The sequence below is a fragment of the Bos mutus genome, chromosome 14, assembly GCF_027580195.1.
Source record: "Bos mutus isolate GX-2022 chromosome 14, NWIPB_WYAK_1.1, whole genome shotgun sequence".
NCBI classification, from domain to species: domain Eukaryota; kingdom Metazoa; phylum Chordata; class Mammalia; order Artiodactyla; family Bovidae; genus Bos; species Bos mutus.
The window spans coordinates 30,005,048-30,019,358 of record NC_091630.1 but is presented as its reverse complement, the minus strand read 5'-3'; the positions used below and the strand labels follow the sequence as shown (position 1 = coordinate 30,019,358).

The 14,311-nt window shown below is 37.7% G+C and overlaps 1 protein-coding gene across 3 annotated transcripts in view; it reads left to right on the top strand.

Moving 5' to 3' along the window:
* Positions 1-14,311, top strand: part of CSMD3 (CUB and Sushi multiple domains 3) — a 1,469,470-nt gene that overhangs the window by 1,275,122 nt on the left and 180,037 nt on the right. For all 3 annotated transcript variants that reach the window (XM_070382828.1, XM_005887888.2, XM_005887887.2), the window contains one exon: positions 7,055-7,179. In XM_070382828.1, coding sequence (XP_070238929.1) covers positions 7,055-7,179 — 125 coding nt within the window. The remainder of the gene's footprint in view (positions 1-7,054; positions 7,180-14,311) is intronic.

Here is a 14,311-nt window from a genome sequence, read left to right as displayed (position 1 = left end):
GTGTTCATCAACCCACTCCAGTATTCTTGCCTGGAAAATCCCATGGACTACTGTCCATGGGGTCGCAAAGAGTCGGACATGACTGAGCGACTTCACTTCAGTTTCTGTTATTTGGATAAAATTCTAACTGCTTCAAAGTCTTTGAGCTTTCTATTTTTTATCCTTGGAAAATCATCCCCAAGATACCTTTTGGGCTTACTGCATTGCTTCATTTCAGTTTTCACCTGAATATCTTCCTTGACCATCCTATCTAAAGTAATTTTCTTCTACTCATCCTCCATTTGTTCTTTATATCTTTATTCTGTTTTTGTTTGTTTGTTTGTTTGTTTTTAAGCAACAACCATTCACCAGATTATATATAGTTAGGATGCTTCTCTGGAGAAGGCAATGGAAACCCACTCTAGTACTTTTACCTGGAAAATCCCGTGGATGGAGGAGCCTGGTAGGCTGCAGTCCATGGGGTTGCTAAGAGTCAGACACGACTGAGCAACTTCACTATCACGTTTCACTTTCATGCACTGGAGAAGGAAATGGTAACCCACTCCAGTATTCTTGCCTGGAGAATCCCAGGGACAGAGGAACCTGGTGGGCTGCCATCTGTGGGGTCACACAGAGTTGGATACGACTGAAGCGACTTAGCAGCAGCAGCAGGATGCTTCTCTAATCTTTCTTGCCCTCCTCTTCCTGTCACTATATTCTATTTTTTGCTCAACCAAAAGAGGATGTGGCATACAAGAGGTTTTCAATAAACATTTGTTCAATGAATGGATTTTAGCAGATAAGTTTTATAATTTCATAAATTTTTATAGAGATAGAACAACTGACCAACTTCGCAAGTCCAGGACCTATGCTTTTGCAACCTCAGGCTTTCACTGCATGGTGATATTCTTGCTCAGTTTGCTTGCTTAGACCTTTACAAGCCATCTTGAAACTACAAGACACTTGAGAATCCATAGAAGGAGGCATAGGTAAAACATACACAGTAGATTTTCATAGTGTATAGGTAATTTTATTCTGAGAAAGAACAAATTCTCTGTATTTTACAGTTTAATTATAATGTTTATTAATCTATTACAGAGTATTATACATAATGATTTTATTTCCCTTCCCTTCACTGGTTCAATGAATACTCAGTTGATAGCTTAGGCCAAATGAGCATCCAACAATTGAAACCAAATAAAAGCAGTGACCTACATTTCTAGTGAATTCCATCTCAAATATAATTGTTTGAGTTTCACAGTTCTTATTACTGCTATCAACACTTTTATTTTTTTTTCTGTCAAAGTAGAACTAGATAAAATGTTCATTAATTTTTTAGAAAATGTTGATATATTGAAATTAAATGGTTGTCTCGAAAGCAGCCCCATTAGACATGATATGCAAATTGTACTTATAGTTAAAATGGTCAGATACTGAATTAGGTAATTCACAAATTTAACTAACCTGTATAAGAAAACAATATTCAATATTCTTGTGCAAATCTGTGTCATCAAGTAGTTCTTAGGTAAATTATAAAGCACAATAATGTTTTTATAAGAATGTTGGACTTTCAGAGGTAAACTTGATAAACTTGCTGAAGACTGAACTTTATCTTCTAAATTTGACCTTACTACACTTCAGATTTCTTAAAATTTTTAGTCTCTGTGAAAACCCAAAATTCTCTTCTCTCTGAGATTCTGTGATTTGAAAAAGCCCCTGTAGCCACTAATAGCTCTGACAATATATGGCCTTAGGCATAAGTATTTCTGTTAGTGGGAGGTATCTTTTGAAAAGCTCCTGAACATGCCACTTAACTCCCTTTGGAAGAAGTGTTTAATTAGCTGCTTATCCCATCACTCTTATCAAGCTTTGTTTTTTTCAAGTCCTTTAGCAACCCAGAAAGAACTATTTTTACTTATATTGGATCCATGGCAACACTTGTCCACACTGTCTTTTTTCAGTGGAAAGAAACAGATGAAGAAATACATATAGTATCTGAATCTTCATTCATTGATTCACTCATCCATTCAATCATGAAAAAGTTATTAAATGTAATAATGAATAGCACTGACTACTATTTGTATGAAGTGCTATTAAGCATTATCTCATTTAATATTGACACCAACACCAGGAGGTAGATAAGAATATTCTCTCTTTTCTATATAGATAGTGAAACCCCTATGGTTTAGAGACAAAAAAAAAGAATTAATATTTGTACCTAAGCTGCTTGATTCTAAAATCTGTTTTCTTAATCTGTATGTTATATTGAATAATACTGATTAGAAGATATTAAAAATATACAATACATTCTTTTTAAAATAGAAAAGAAATACTAGGAAAAGTAATATAAAAGGATATAAAACTTTGTAAAACATTATTGTGTGGTAATGCACATCTGGGAACACACTTATAATGTATTTTCTTGGGAAAAATAAAAACAAGTGAAGTAGAATTAAATATGGCTTCTTTAGAAAAATACTAGTAGAAACGAATGATACAGGAATGGTAAAGAGTAACTTTACATAATCATAAGATTTATACAGTTAGGCAGTCACTCAGTAATTTATTTAACAAGCATTTATTTAGTTTACCAAGTATTAGAGAGATCTTTTCAAGAAAATTGGAGATATCAAGGGAATATTTCATATAAGGATGGGTACAATAAAGGGCAGAAATCATAAGGACTTAACAGAAGCAAAAGAGATTAAGAAGAGGTAGCAAGAATACACAGAAGAACTGTACAAAAAAGGTCTTAATGACTTGGATAAACATGATAATGTGGTCACTCACCTAGAGTCAGACATCGTGGAGTATAATGTCAAGTGGGCCTTAGGAAGCATTACTACAAACCAAGCTAGTGGTGATAGAATTCCAGGTGACCTATTTAAATATTTAAAAGATGATGCTGTTAAAGTGCTGCACTCAATATGTCCAAACTTGGAAAACTCAACGTGACCACAGGACTGGAAAAAGTTAGTTTTCATTCCAATCCCAAAAAAGGACAATGACAAAGAATGTTCAACTACTCTGCAATTGCACTCATTTCACATGCTAGCCAACAGTGCTCAAAATCCTTCAAGCTAGGCTTCAGCAGCACATGAACTGAGAATTTCCAGATGTACAAGCTGGGTTTAGAAAAGGGCAAAGAACCAGAGATCAAATTGCTAACATTTGTTGGATCATAGAGAAAGAAACAGAATTCCGGATAAATATCTGCTTCCTTGACTACACTAAAGTCTTTGACTGTGGATAACAGCCAACTGTGGACAATTCTTCAAGTTGAGAATGCCAGACCACCTTACCTGTCTCCTGAGAAACCTGTATGCAAGTCAAGAAGCAACAGTTGAGACCAGACATGGAACAACTGAGTGGTTCAAAATTGGGAATGGAGTATATCAAGGTTATATATTGTCACCCTGCTTATTTAACTTATATGCAGAGTACATCATGCAAATGCTGGGTTAGATGAATCACAAGTTGAAATCAAGATTGCTAGGAGAGCTATCAACAACCTCAAGCATTCCAACTCTGTGCAACCCCATGGACTGTAACCCGCCAGGTTTCTCTGTCCATGGAGATTCTCCAGGCAAGAATACTGAAGTGGGTTGCCATGCGCTTCTCCAGGGGATCTTACCAACCCAGGGATCAAACCCAGGTCTCCTGCATTGCAGGCAGATTGTTTACTTCAGAGCCACTAAAGAAGCCCAAACATACAGAAGATACCATTCTAGTGGCAGAAAGGTAAGAGGAGCTAAAGAGTCTTCTGATGATAGTGAAAGAGAAGAGTGAAAAAACTGGCTTTAAACTTAACATTCAAAAAACTAAAATCATGGCATCCGGTGCCATCACTTCATGGCTAAAAGTTGAGAAAAAATGTAGAAGCAGTCACAGACTTTATTTTCTTGGGCTCCAAAATCACATGATGATGACTGCAGCCATGAAATTAAAAGATGCTTCCTCCTTGGAAGGAAAGCTATGACAAACCTAGACAGTGTATTAAAAAGCAGAGACGAAGTCCGTATACTCTGAGGTATGGTTTTTGCAGTAGTCATATATGGATAGACCATAAAAAAGAATGAGTACCAAAGAATTGATGCTTTCAAACTGTGGTGCTGGAGAAAACTCTTGAGAGTCCCTTGGACAGCCAGGAAATCAAACCAGTCAATCCTAAAGGAAATCAACCCTGAATATTCATTGGAACAACTGGAACCCCAATACTTGGGTCACCTGATGTGAAGAGTCGACTCATTGGAAAAGACCCTGATCCTGGGAAAGATGGGAGACAGGAGGAGAAGGGGACGAAGAGGATGAGATGATTGGATAGCATCACTGACTCAAAGGGCATGAGTTTGAGCATACTCCGGGAGATAACGAAGGACAGGGAAGCCTGGCATGCTGCAGTGCACAGAGTTGCAAAGAGTCTGACACGACTTAGCGTCTGAACAATAACAACAAAGTGCCAGGCACTATTCTAGGCACTGGCCACATAGCTCTGAATAAGAGGATAAGGTCTCTGCCCTTAGGGAGTTTACTTTTATTTCAGATAATGGTAAATGCTATGGAGCAAAAGAGAGCAGAGGCTGGAGGTTAGAGGAAGACATCCAGAGCATGCTGCTGTTTTAAATCCAAATGAGATGAATGAAGAGGGGTGGGATATATGAAAGTCAAAGAGGTAAGCAAGCCACAACAATAATCTCAGGTGTCAAGAAAAGAGTGAATGATGGCAAAAATGACAGAAGAATTGGGAGAGGCAGAGCAGAGGCCAAGTCATAGAGTGCCTCAAAGGCTGGAACAATTAGAATTTTTCTAAGTTGTGGAAATTCACTGACCTATAGAAGATACGATCTCAGTTTCTGGAAAATCACTGTGGCTAATGTAAGGGATGGGGGTGGTATAGAAGCAATAAGACTGAATAGAAGCCTATTGCGGAAGTGAAGAGGAAACTCAATGTTGATTTAGATTCGCAGATCATGATCAGTGATGAGAACTGGTAAACTTTCGGATATATTTTTAAAATAGAATTGACATAGTTTGCTGATAGGCTGAATATAGATGTACATGTGAATTTGAAAAGAAAGATGAATTGAGTTCTAGATTTTTGGCTTAAGAATTAGGTGGTAACATTTACTGAGAGGGCAAATAATATAGATCAGGGAGAATTTAAAAAATCTTGATATGGACATATGAATTTTGAGATATTGAGTTGACATATTATTGTATAACTCTGGGTAGAAGTTATGGCTAGAGATAAATGTTTAGTAATCATAGTATATGGCTTCCCTGGTGCCTCAGACAGTAAAGAATCTGCCTGCAATGCCAGAAACCTGGGTTCGATCCCTGGGCCGAGAAGATCCCATGGAAAAGGAAACGGCTACCCACTCTAGTTTTCTTGCCTGGAGAATCCCCACAGACGGAGGAGCCTGGCAGGCTACAGTACATGGGGTTGCAAAGAGTTAGACACTACTGAGCGACTAACACTGGAGTCATAGTATATAGATGACACGGTAATAGATGCCATTACAGAAGAGCAGTGGTTAAAAAGAGATGAGAAGATGGTGTAGGTCACAGAGAGCTAGCATTTGAATTGAAAGGATCAGACGGAGGATGAGCTAAAATTTTCTTTATCACACTGATTTAAAAGTTTGAAAATGTAAAAAGTTTGTAGCATTCTTTTGAGCAATTACCCTAGATTTTTTGCATTCAGTTTTAGAAGTGACACAAAGTTGTATAATTACCTTTAAAAATTATTACAAAAATATTTTCTGATATTTCATCATTAGAGCCAGATTAGGACACATGTCCAAGGATCATAGTGCCATTAGAACATAAAATAACAATAGTTGTAGCAAAAGAAAATATAATTTACTGACTTCTTACTATGTTTCAAGCAGTGTGTAAGCTTCTTTATGTGCATTGTTATCGTTTAGTTGCTAAGTCGTAACTGAATCTTTTGAGACTCCTCTGTCCATGGGATTTCTCAGGCAAGAATACTGGAGTGAGTTGCCATTTTCTTCTCCAGGGGTTATTCCTGACCCAGGCTTTGAACCTGTTTCTCTTGCACTGGCAGATGGATTCTTTACCACTGGGCCCCAGAGAAGCCCCTTTATGTAGATTATAATATCTATTTACTTTCCACAAAAGCCCCTTGGAAACAATTGCATTATCTTTTAATAAAGCATCTGAGTTTCACAGAATTCAAGGACATGTCCAACATCACACAGTATTTAAAACTGTAAGTTTTGTCATTCCCAGAGTCAATCTGATACTACCAGCAGTGTAAGAATTTTGCTTTAAGATTGGTACCTTTAAAAAATGTTAAAAGTCTTTATTGTCTTTAGAGCAAGTCTCCGTACGTATTCTTTCTTTAGTAGTTGTACTGGCAGTAACCGGACTGTCTCCATATTGAGTATTTTCTTTACACTGAATAACATGAATGTGGAGCCAAACTACCAGTATTCAAACTCCAGTTTCATCTCTGACTATGTGATCTTGAGAAAGTTAAACTGTTACTGCTTCCATTTCCTCAGCTGTAAAATGAGGAGGATACTTATTCGTATATTGTTGGATTGTTGGGAAGGTTTAATAAGATAAAGTATGTAAAAGTGTTTAGAAGAGTACTGGTATGTAGGCTCCATATAAATATTATAATCATAACATAATTGTAATCATCATCATTATTACTCTGAAAGGGATTTTATTACTACTCAAAAGATACATGAAGAGAAAAAAATATAAAATAATTATTCAAAAATTCTTTATGTATGTATGAACAATGTTTAACTTGTGCCAATGAACATTTTAGTAATATACAAATAATATGCTATTATTGAGTTAATTATGGAATGACTTTAGATATGCTATCGCCAGGTTATCCTTTAATATCTAGTTCTTTTTTGTGTGCTATAGGAAGTTTTTGTGCTATAGGAAGACAATTTTCATGGTTCTTTTGAGTTTTAAAGCATAATATGATTTGATTATGTTTGCAAGTCTAGTATCTATGTTATTGCTGACCTTTTCCTTATTTTAATCTTTTGCGTTAGAATTAACTTCCCCTCATGGATTGTTTTACTTTCAGTGCCCTGTGGTGGAATTTTAACTAAGCGCAAAGGGACTATTTTGTCTCCTGGATACCCTGAGCCTTATGACAACAATCTGAATTGTGTATGGAAGATCACAGTGCCAGAGGGAGCTGGCATTCAAGTAAGAATATTTAAATTTTTCTTCTTTTCATTGTATATTTGAAGTTGATCTTTTCAGAGATGACAGGACACACGTAATTTCGAGAATTTCAGCCAGTGCTTTTGACTTGCATGGCTGAATTTAAAAAAAGATGTGCGTGTTCAGTCACTCAGTTGAGTCCGATCCTTTGTGACCCTGTGGACTGTAGCCCGCTAGGGTCCTCTGTCCATGGAATTTTCCAGGCAAGAATACTGGATTGGGTTGCCATTTCCTCCTGCAGGGTATCTTCCTGACCCAGAGATTGAAACCACATCCCCTGTGTCTCCTGCATTGCAGGTGGATTCTTTACCTGCTGAGTCATCAGAAAAGCCGTAAAGAAAGACACTTACCATTATTTTTTTTCACCTGCTGCTGCTGCTAAATAGATTCAGTCGTATCCAACTCTGTGGGACCCCATATACGGCAGCCCACCAGGCTCCTCTGTCCCTGGGATTCTCCAGGCAAGAATACTAGAAAGTGAAAGTGAAGTCACTCAGTCATGTCCCACTCTTTGCGACTCTGTGGACTGTAGCCCACGAGGCTCCTCCGTCCATGGGATTCTCCAGGCAAGAATAATGGAGTGGGTTGCCATTTCCTTCTCCAGGGTAATCTTCCCAACCCAGGGATCGAACCCAGGTCTCCCGCATTGCGGGCAGAAGCTTTAACCTCTGAGCTACCAGGGAAGCCAGGTTCCTTCATCCATGGGATTCTCCAGGCAAGAATACTAGAGTGGGTTGCAATTTCCTTCTCCATTTTTCACATGCAAGTAACAGAAAACCAATTCATGACTGCATAAGCAATAAGAAAAATATTTTGCTCCATATAACAGTGAATCTTTGAGTAAGATGGTTTAAGTGTTGTTTATTGCAAAGGTTCAGTTGTATCATTCCTGACCCAGGTTTTTTCCATCTCTGTCCTGCAATACTTAGCATATTGGCTTAATTCTTGGACTTCCTCTCTCATGGTCTTGAGATAGTTATAAAATCTCTAGGCATAACAGTATTTCTCAGCAATGGATGGAATGGAATGTTTCTATGTTATGTACTTCTATAATGTCTGAGAACTTTACACAAACTTTCCAGCAGACTTTCCATTCTCTCCTGTTGACCAAATTTCAATCATATCCATTCCTAAGCCATTCACTGGACAATAGTAAAAGACTTACTATGATTTGGCTTTGAAAAAATCAAGATTAGTCGTCTGGATCTGGCAAGGGGCTTATCCTTCTCTGATGTACACAGCTCTCACTCAGTTGAACAAAATTGTTCTCTGTCAGCAAGGAAGAAGAATACTAGTCTACAGGCTGTCAATAGTATCTACCATATTACTTCAATTGTGACCATTTTGTATGGGGAGCACTTTGACCAGCTACTCTGTTTGAGAAGAAAATTGTTTCTGGGAAAGTAGATAGCCTTTTACTGCTGAGTCAGTGTTTACCCCATGGAACATAATTAAACTTCACAGAACATTACACAGACTATATTTCATGTGTGGATGTGAGAGTTGGACCATAAAGAAAGCTGAGCACCACTGAATAATTGATGCTTTTGAACTCTGGTGTTGGAGAAGATTCCAGAGAGTCCCTGAGACAGCAAGGTTATCAAACCAGTCAATCCTAAAGGAAATCAGTCCTGAATATTCATTGGAAGGACTGATGGCTGAAGCTGAAGTTCCAAAACTGTGGCCACCTGATGCGAAGAGCTGACTTATTAGAAAATACCCTGATGCTGGGAAAAACAGAAGGCAGGAGGAGATGGGGACGACAGAGGATGAGATGATTGGATGGCATCACTGACTCAGTGGTCATGAGTCCAAGCAAATTCCAGGAGATGGTGAAGGACAGGGAAGTCTGGTGTGCTGCAGTCCATGGGTCACAAAGAGTAGGACACTACTGAGCAACTAAACTGAACTGAACTGAACTGATATTTCATAAAAATAACTTGCTGTTCTCCAATTGAGTCATAGGGTTTTCCTTGAGAAACTTGAGATGCATATATCAGTCATGGAAAAAATAGCCAATACGTGATTCATTAAAACTGAACTTAGATAGAAAAATAATTTTCAATAAAAAGTAAATTTTTCGATTTAACTTGATAACTTTTCAGAAAATTTAAAAAATTACTTAATAGATGTCAGGTGTCAATAGGTCAGTAAATGAATGAGAAAATTTGAAATGTACTTTTTCAGTGTTTTAAAAATATTAGCAGTCAAAATACTGCTTATATTCTGGCTAGTTGTGCTATTATTTTATGGTCAACTTTTAAAATTTGAAGATAACCAATACACTCTATCCTGTTATTGGTAGAATTAGCAGAGATTTGAAGATCGTCCATATTCCAGATGGCATAGGCAATCTGAAATGAGCTGATACCTTTAAAATCTTCATGGAACATTTATTGTATCATCTGGTTATACATTTATGTGAATTATATTAGAGCATCTATATATTGGCATCAGCTTGTCCATTTTTACCTCATCTTAAAATAATAAACCCCTGGCATTTTCCCTCTAGTTCTCACCCTCTGTTCCCAACCCCCTGTGATGTTGCTTCAGTGTCCAATGCTCTATTTGAGTCACTCTTATAATGATCGGGGCTTCCCTTGTGGCTCAGAGGTTAAAGCGTCTGCCTCTAATGCGGGAGACCTGGGTTCAATTCCTGGGTCGGGAAGATCCCCTGGAAAAGGAAATGGCAATCCACTCCAGTGTTCTTGCCTGGAGAATCCCATGGATGGAGGAGCCTGGTGGGCTACAGTCCACGGGGTCGCAAAGCGTCAGACAAGACTGAGCAACTTAACTTTCAACTTTCAACTTACAATGATCACTGAGGAACATGCCATTAAATCCACTGCACTGCTCATCTTCCTTATTTTGTTAGCAACATTCTGTCGTGTCCATTCTCCTCTCACTCTTAAGATATCTTTCCCCTCCATTCTACCTAATACTCTCTTGAATTTTGTTTTGTTTTCTTTTCTACATTTATAGTTGTCGCTTCTATATCTAGGAGCATGATCTCCTCTTCTTCAATTCATCACATATGGTGTTTGTGAGATTCTGTGTTCTTTGTCCATCTCACGTGGCACCATTCTCTGTGCCACGTTGTCTACTTTCATAGCGTCAGTTACTATTATGTGCTGATGCTGAATCGTAGTAGATAATTAGAAAATATCTTTTTAAATTAAGGATTGAATACATGATGATTTCCAAACCTAATATTTAACCTATACCTTTCACCTAAGTTTGCCATTTATCCAACTGCCCACAGAACATTTTCAGCTAAACTTTTTACATCTCTTATATATATATATATGTGTGTGTGTGTGTGTGTGTGTGTGTGTGTGTGTGTGTGTGTGTTTATTCATTTTGGCTGTGCTGAGTTGTCATTGCTGTGCACAGGCTTCCTCTAGCTGCAACGAGTGGGATCTGCTCTCTAGTTTTAGTGCACAGGCATCTCATTGGAGTGGTTTCTCTTGTGGAGCATGGACTCTAGGGTGCATGGGATTCAGCTGTAGGGTGTGAGCTTAGTTGCCCTGCAGCATGTGGGATCGACCTAGTGTCCCTACATTGCAAGGCAGATTCTTAATCACTGGACACCAGGGAAGCCCCTAAACTTCTTACACCTCTAATTCAACCTGTTCAAAACTGACTTCATGACTTTTTTTTCTCAAAGTTGTGAATCTTCCCCATTTTGCTCTCTCAGAATGAACCCCTCATCGCATTCAATTGCAGCAGCCAAAAACCTTGATGATTTTTTTTTTGTGTTCACGTACACAAAGAACTATATCAGTTCTTTAACAAACCTCTCAAAGTCTATTTTCTTCATCCACACTTTGACCACTCAAGATTAGGTGGCCATCATCCCTGTTCCAGGTTCTTATTCTCCTCCAATCTATTCCTCACAGGGCAAAGAGAGTAACTTTCTAAAAATAATAATCTAATGCTCTAAGTTTCCTGCTTTACAATACCTCGATTGTCCTCTCTATCCTGAACTCCTTGACACAGATGATTACGCCTTTGTGCTTTGTCCTTATTTCTTGCCTCTATTTCACTTATTTATAGAAACCTGACTCTCTCTTGCCTCTGGACCTTTGTAAATGTTGTTCCTTTTACTGCCAATACTCTCCATCATATCCTTTATTTGGTTTATCCTTCCTCATTATTTCTATCTCACCTTAAAAACAGTTCCTGTGGAAGACCATCCATGAACTTGAAGCAACATTAAGCCCTCTTGCTACATGTTCACATTAATTGCTGCAATATCCTTATATCATGATACCCATCATATGTTACTGTTTTGATTTGTGTGCTCAGTTGCACAGTCCTGTCTGACTCTTTGTGACCCCGTGGACTGTAGCACACCAGGCTTCTCTGTCCATAGGATTTTCCAGGCAAGAATACTGGAGTGGGTTGCCATTTGTTTTTACTTAATTACCTGTAAGTTCATGGAGTAAGTAACTAAATCTTTTCTGACAGCTAGCACAGAGCCTAGCAGTCTGTGCTCAGTAATTATTTTTCAAATGAACCAATGAATATTTCCAAAAGCGGTGAAGTTTTAGGCCACTTTAAGGAGTTAACATAGAATACTGGACTAATACTGAAGATAAGGTTATGTTCTATATCATTGTCCTGGCAAACACTGTTCACAACTAGAAACCTTGTATCAATGATGCTATGAGATCTTTCACTGAAGTAGCATTTCATTTAATGATTGTACCTTAGAAAACAAAGTTTGAGTTTAGCACAGTATTGATCAAAGTTACAGATTGTGAAGCATATTTTAATGTAAATACTTTGTATAACTACAAAGTGCTCTTTCCTAATTAACCTCTTATATGTTTGCTAATTTTATATGTCCGTGGAGAAGAAAATGGCAGCCTGCTCCAGTATTCTTGCCTGAAAAATTCAGTGGACAAAGGATCCTGGTGGGCTGCAGTCCCTGGGGTCAAACGTGACTGAGCAACCGAGCACAGTTTTAGATGTATCACTAAATCATAGAAAATTATAACACACACACCCATAATTTAGGACGTATTTGAAATTTCACTAAATTCACCTAAAAGCAACCTGGCTAGTACACCAGATTTAAAGTAATGTTTATTGTCTTTTATTCTTTTGCACTAAACATATGTGCAAATAAAGATTTATATGAATATTCAGTAAATCATATATGAAATGGGATAACCACTGATAGAGAGGAGAAACATTTGTAATGCTGAAAAAGTTACAAATAAGATAGAATGACTGAGCATTTTTGGGAAATAACCTCAACAAATAAACTAACTTCTTATGTTTCTATTACATGAGTGGGAGGAGTATATTCATTTTTTTCCCTGTATATTTTAGCAAGGTATATTGGAGGGAGAATTCCAAAGAAGCTACAATTAATAGTAACGGAATTATCAAGCAAAGAGCAATCTTTAAAGTAAAATGGGATTTGAATGTCTCTATAAGGGATATATGGTTTTAGTTATTGGAAATCCATTACCTCATAAAGCTGTCCTGTTGTCATAATGGACAACTCCATCTAATTTAAAGTTCTTCTGAACACTGAGTCTGTATCTTCTCCTTTTTAAGGCTTTTACTTGACTCTCATTTGACTTTCTGTCACAATGAATCTTCAACCATTTACTTAATTATCCTACACTTCTATGTATGCCAAACAACATTCACAACTTGCACAGAATCCGACTGGCAAATTGCATTAGTTTTCTGTGACTCCTGTAACAAAGCACGAACTCACAAGTTTAAAACAACCGAAATTTATTCTTTCACGGTACTGGAAGCTGGAAGTCCCAAATCAGTCTTACTGCCCTGAAACAGCAGTGCTGACAGGACTGCACTCCTGCCACCGTCCAGCTCGCCTCTGCTCAGCCTCCAGGGAAGAGTCCTTTCCTTGCCTCTTCCAGTTCCTGGTAGCTGCCATCATTCCGTGGCTTCTGACTTGTTCAGTCACTAAGTCGTGTCTGACTCTTTGCAACCCCATGGACTGTAGCACACCAGGCTTCCCTGTCCTTCACTGTCTCACTGAATTTGCTCAAACTCATGTCCGTTGAGTCAGTGATGCCATCCAACCATCTCATCCTCTGTCATCCCCTTCTCCTCTGACTACATCCCTTCAATCTCTGCTTCTGTGATCACATTGCATTCTCTTCTGTCTGTGTCAAATCTTCCTTGACATCTTATAAGATCATCTGTGATTGCCTTAAAGGCTCATTTAAATCATCTAGGATAGTCTCCCTATCTCAAGATATTTAGTTTATTCACATTTGAAAGATTCTTTCCCATACTAGGCAATATTTACAGGCTCAAGGGATCAGAACCTGATTATTTTGGGGAGTTATATTCACATATAAATGTCCAGAATTAAACAGATTTTCTTCTTCTTACAAAGGTAATAAGTTTTCCTCTAATCTACCCCATGGCTTGTCTCTTCTACATTTTTACCAACTCAATAACTTCTTTCCATGCAGAACCTTGCAGTATATTTTGCTTATTTCAAATGTCAACTCCTACAAGAATCCTTACTTCTGTTTTCTTTTTCTTGTTTTTTAAAGCCAAATATGACTTTTTCTTTTCCTGACTTGAAAAGAAGGAAAAGTCAGATATGAAGAGAAAACCGACCATTTTTTAAGGAGTTGGTGATTATATTGCAATCATACAGTTTTAATTCCAGTCTTCCTCCTCTCCTGGAACATTGCCATTCGGCCTAAAGCCTGTCACACAGGCAGGGTATCTGTCGCCATGTGGCACTCACCTCTGGAAAAGAGGCATAAGCATTTATTTGAATGGAAGAATGGTGATGGCCTATTTTGTGGATAAGAAAAATTTTAATGAATGCAATTGTTAGAAGTATTTAGTAAATAAGTGAAATGCTTATATTTATAACAGACCTTAGCTAAATAAAAATAAATTTATTTGAATAAGACTATTCCTTTACCTCCTCCTAAACTATAAAATATGTAATAAACAAAGAAAAATAGACAACATCCATAGTTGTGAGGGTTCTGTGGGTTCTTGCAAAAATTCAAGCTGTGCCAAGTGAAGTGCAACAAAGTAACACATGCCTCTTTCTTTAAATAAAATTTGATAGACATGAGAGAATTATACTCAGCATTTC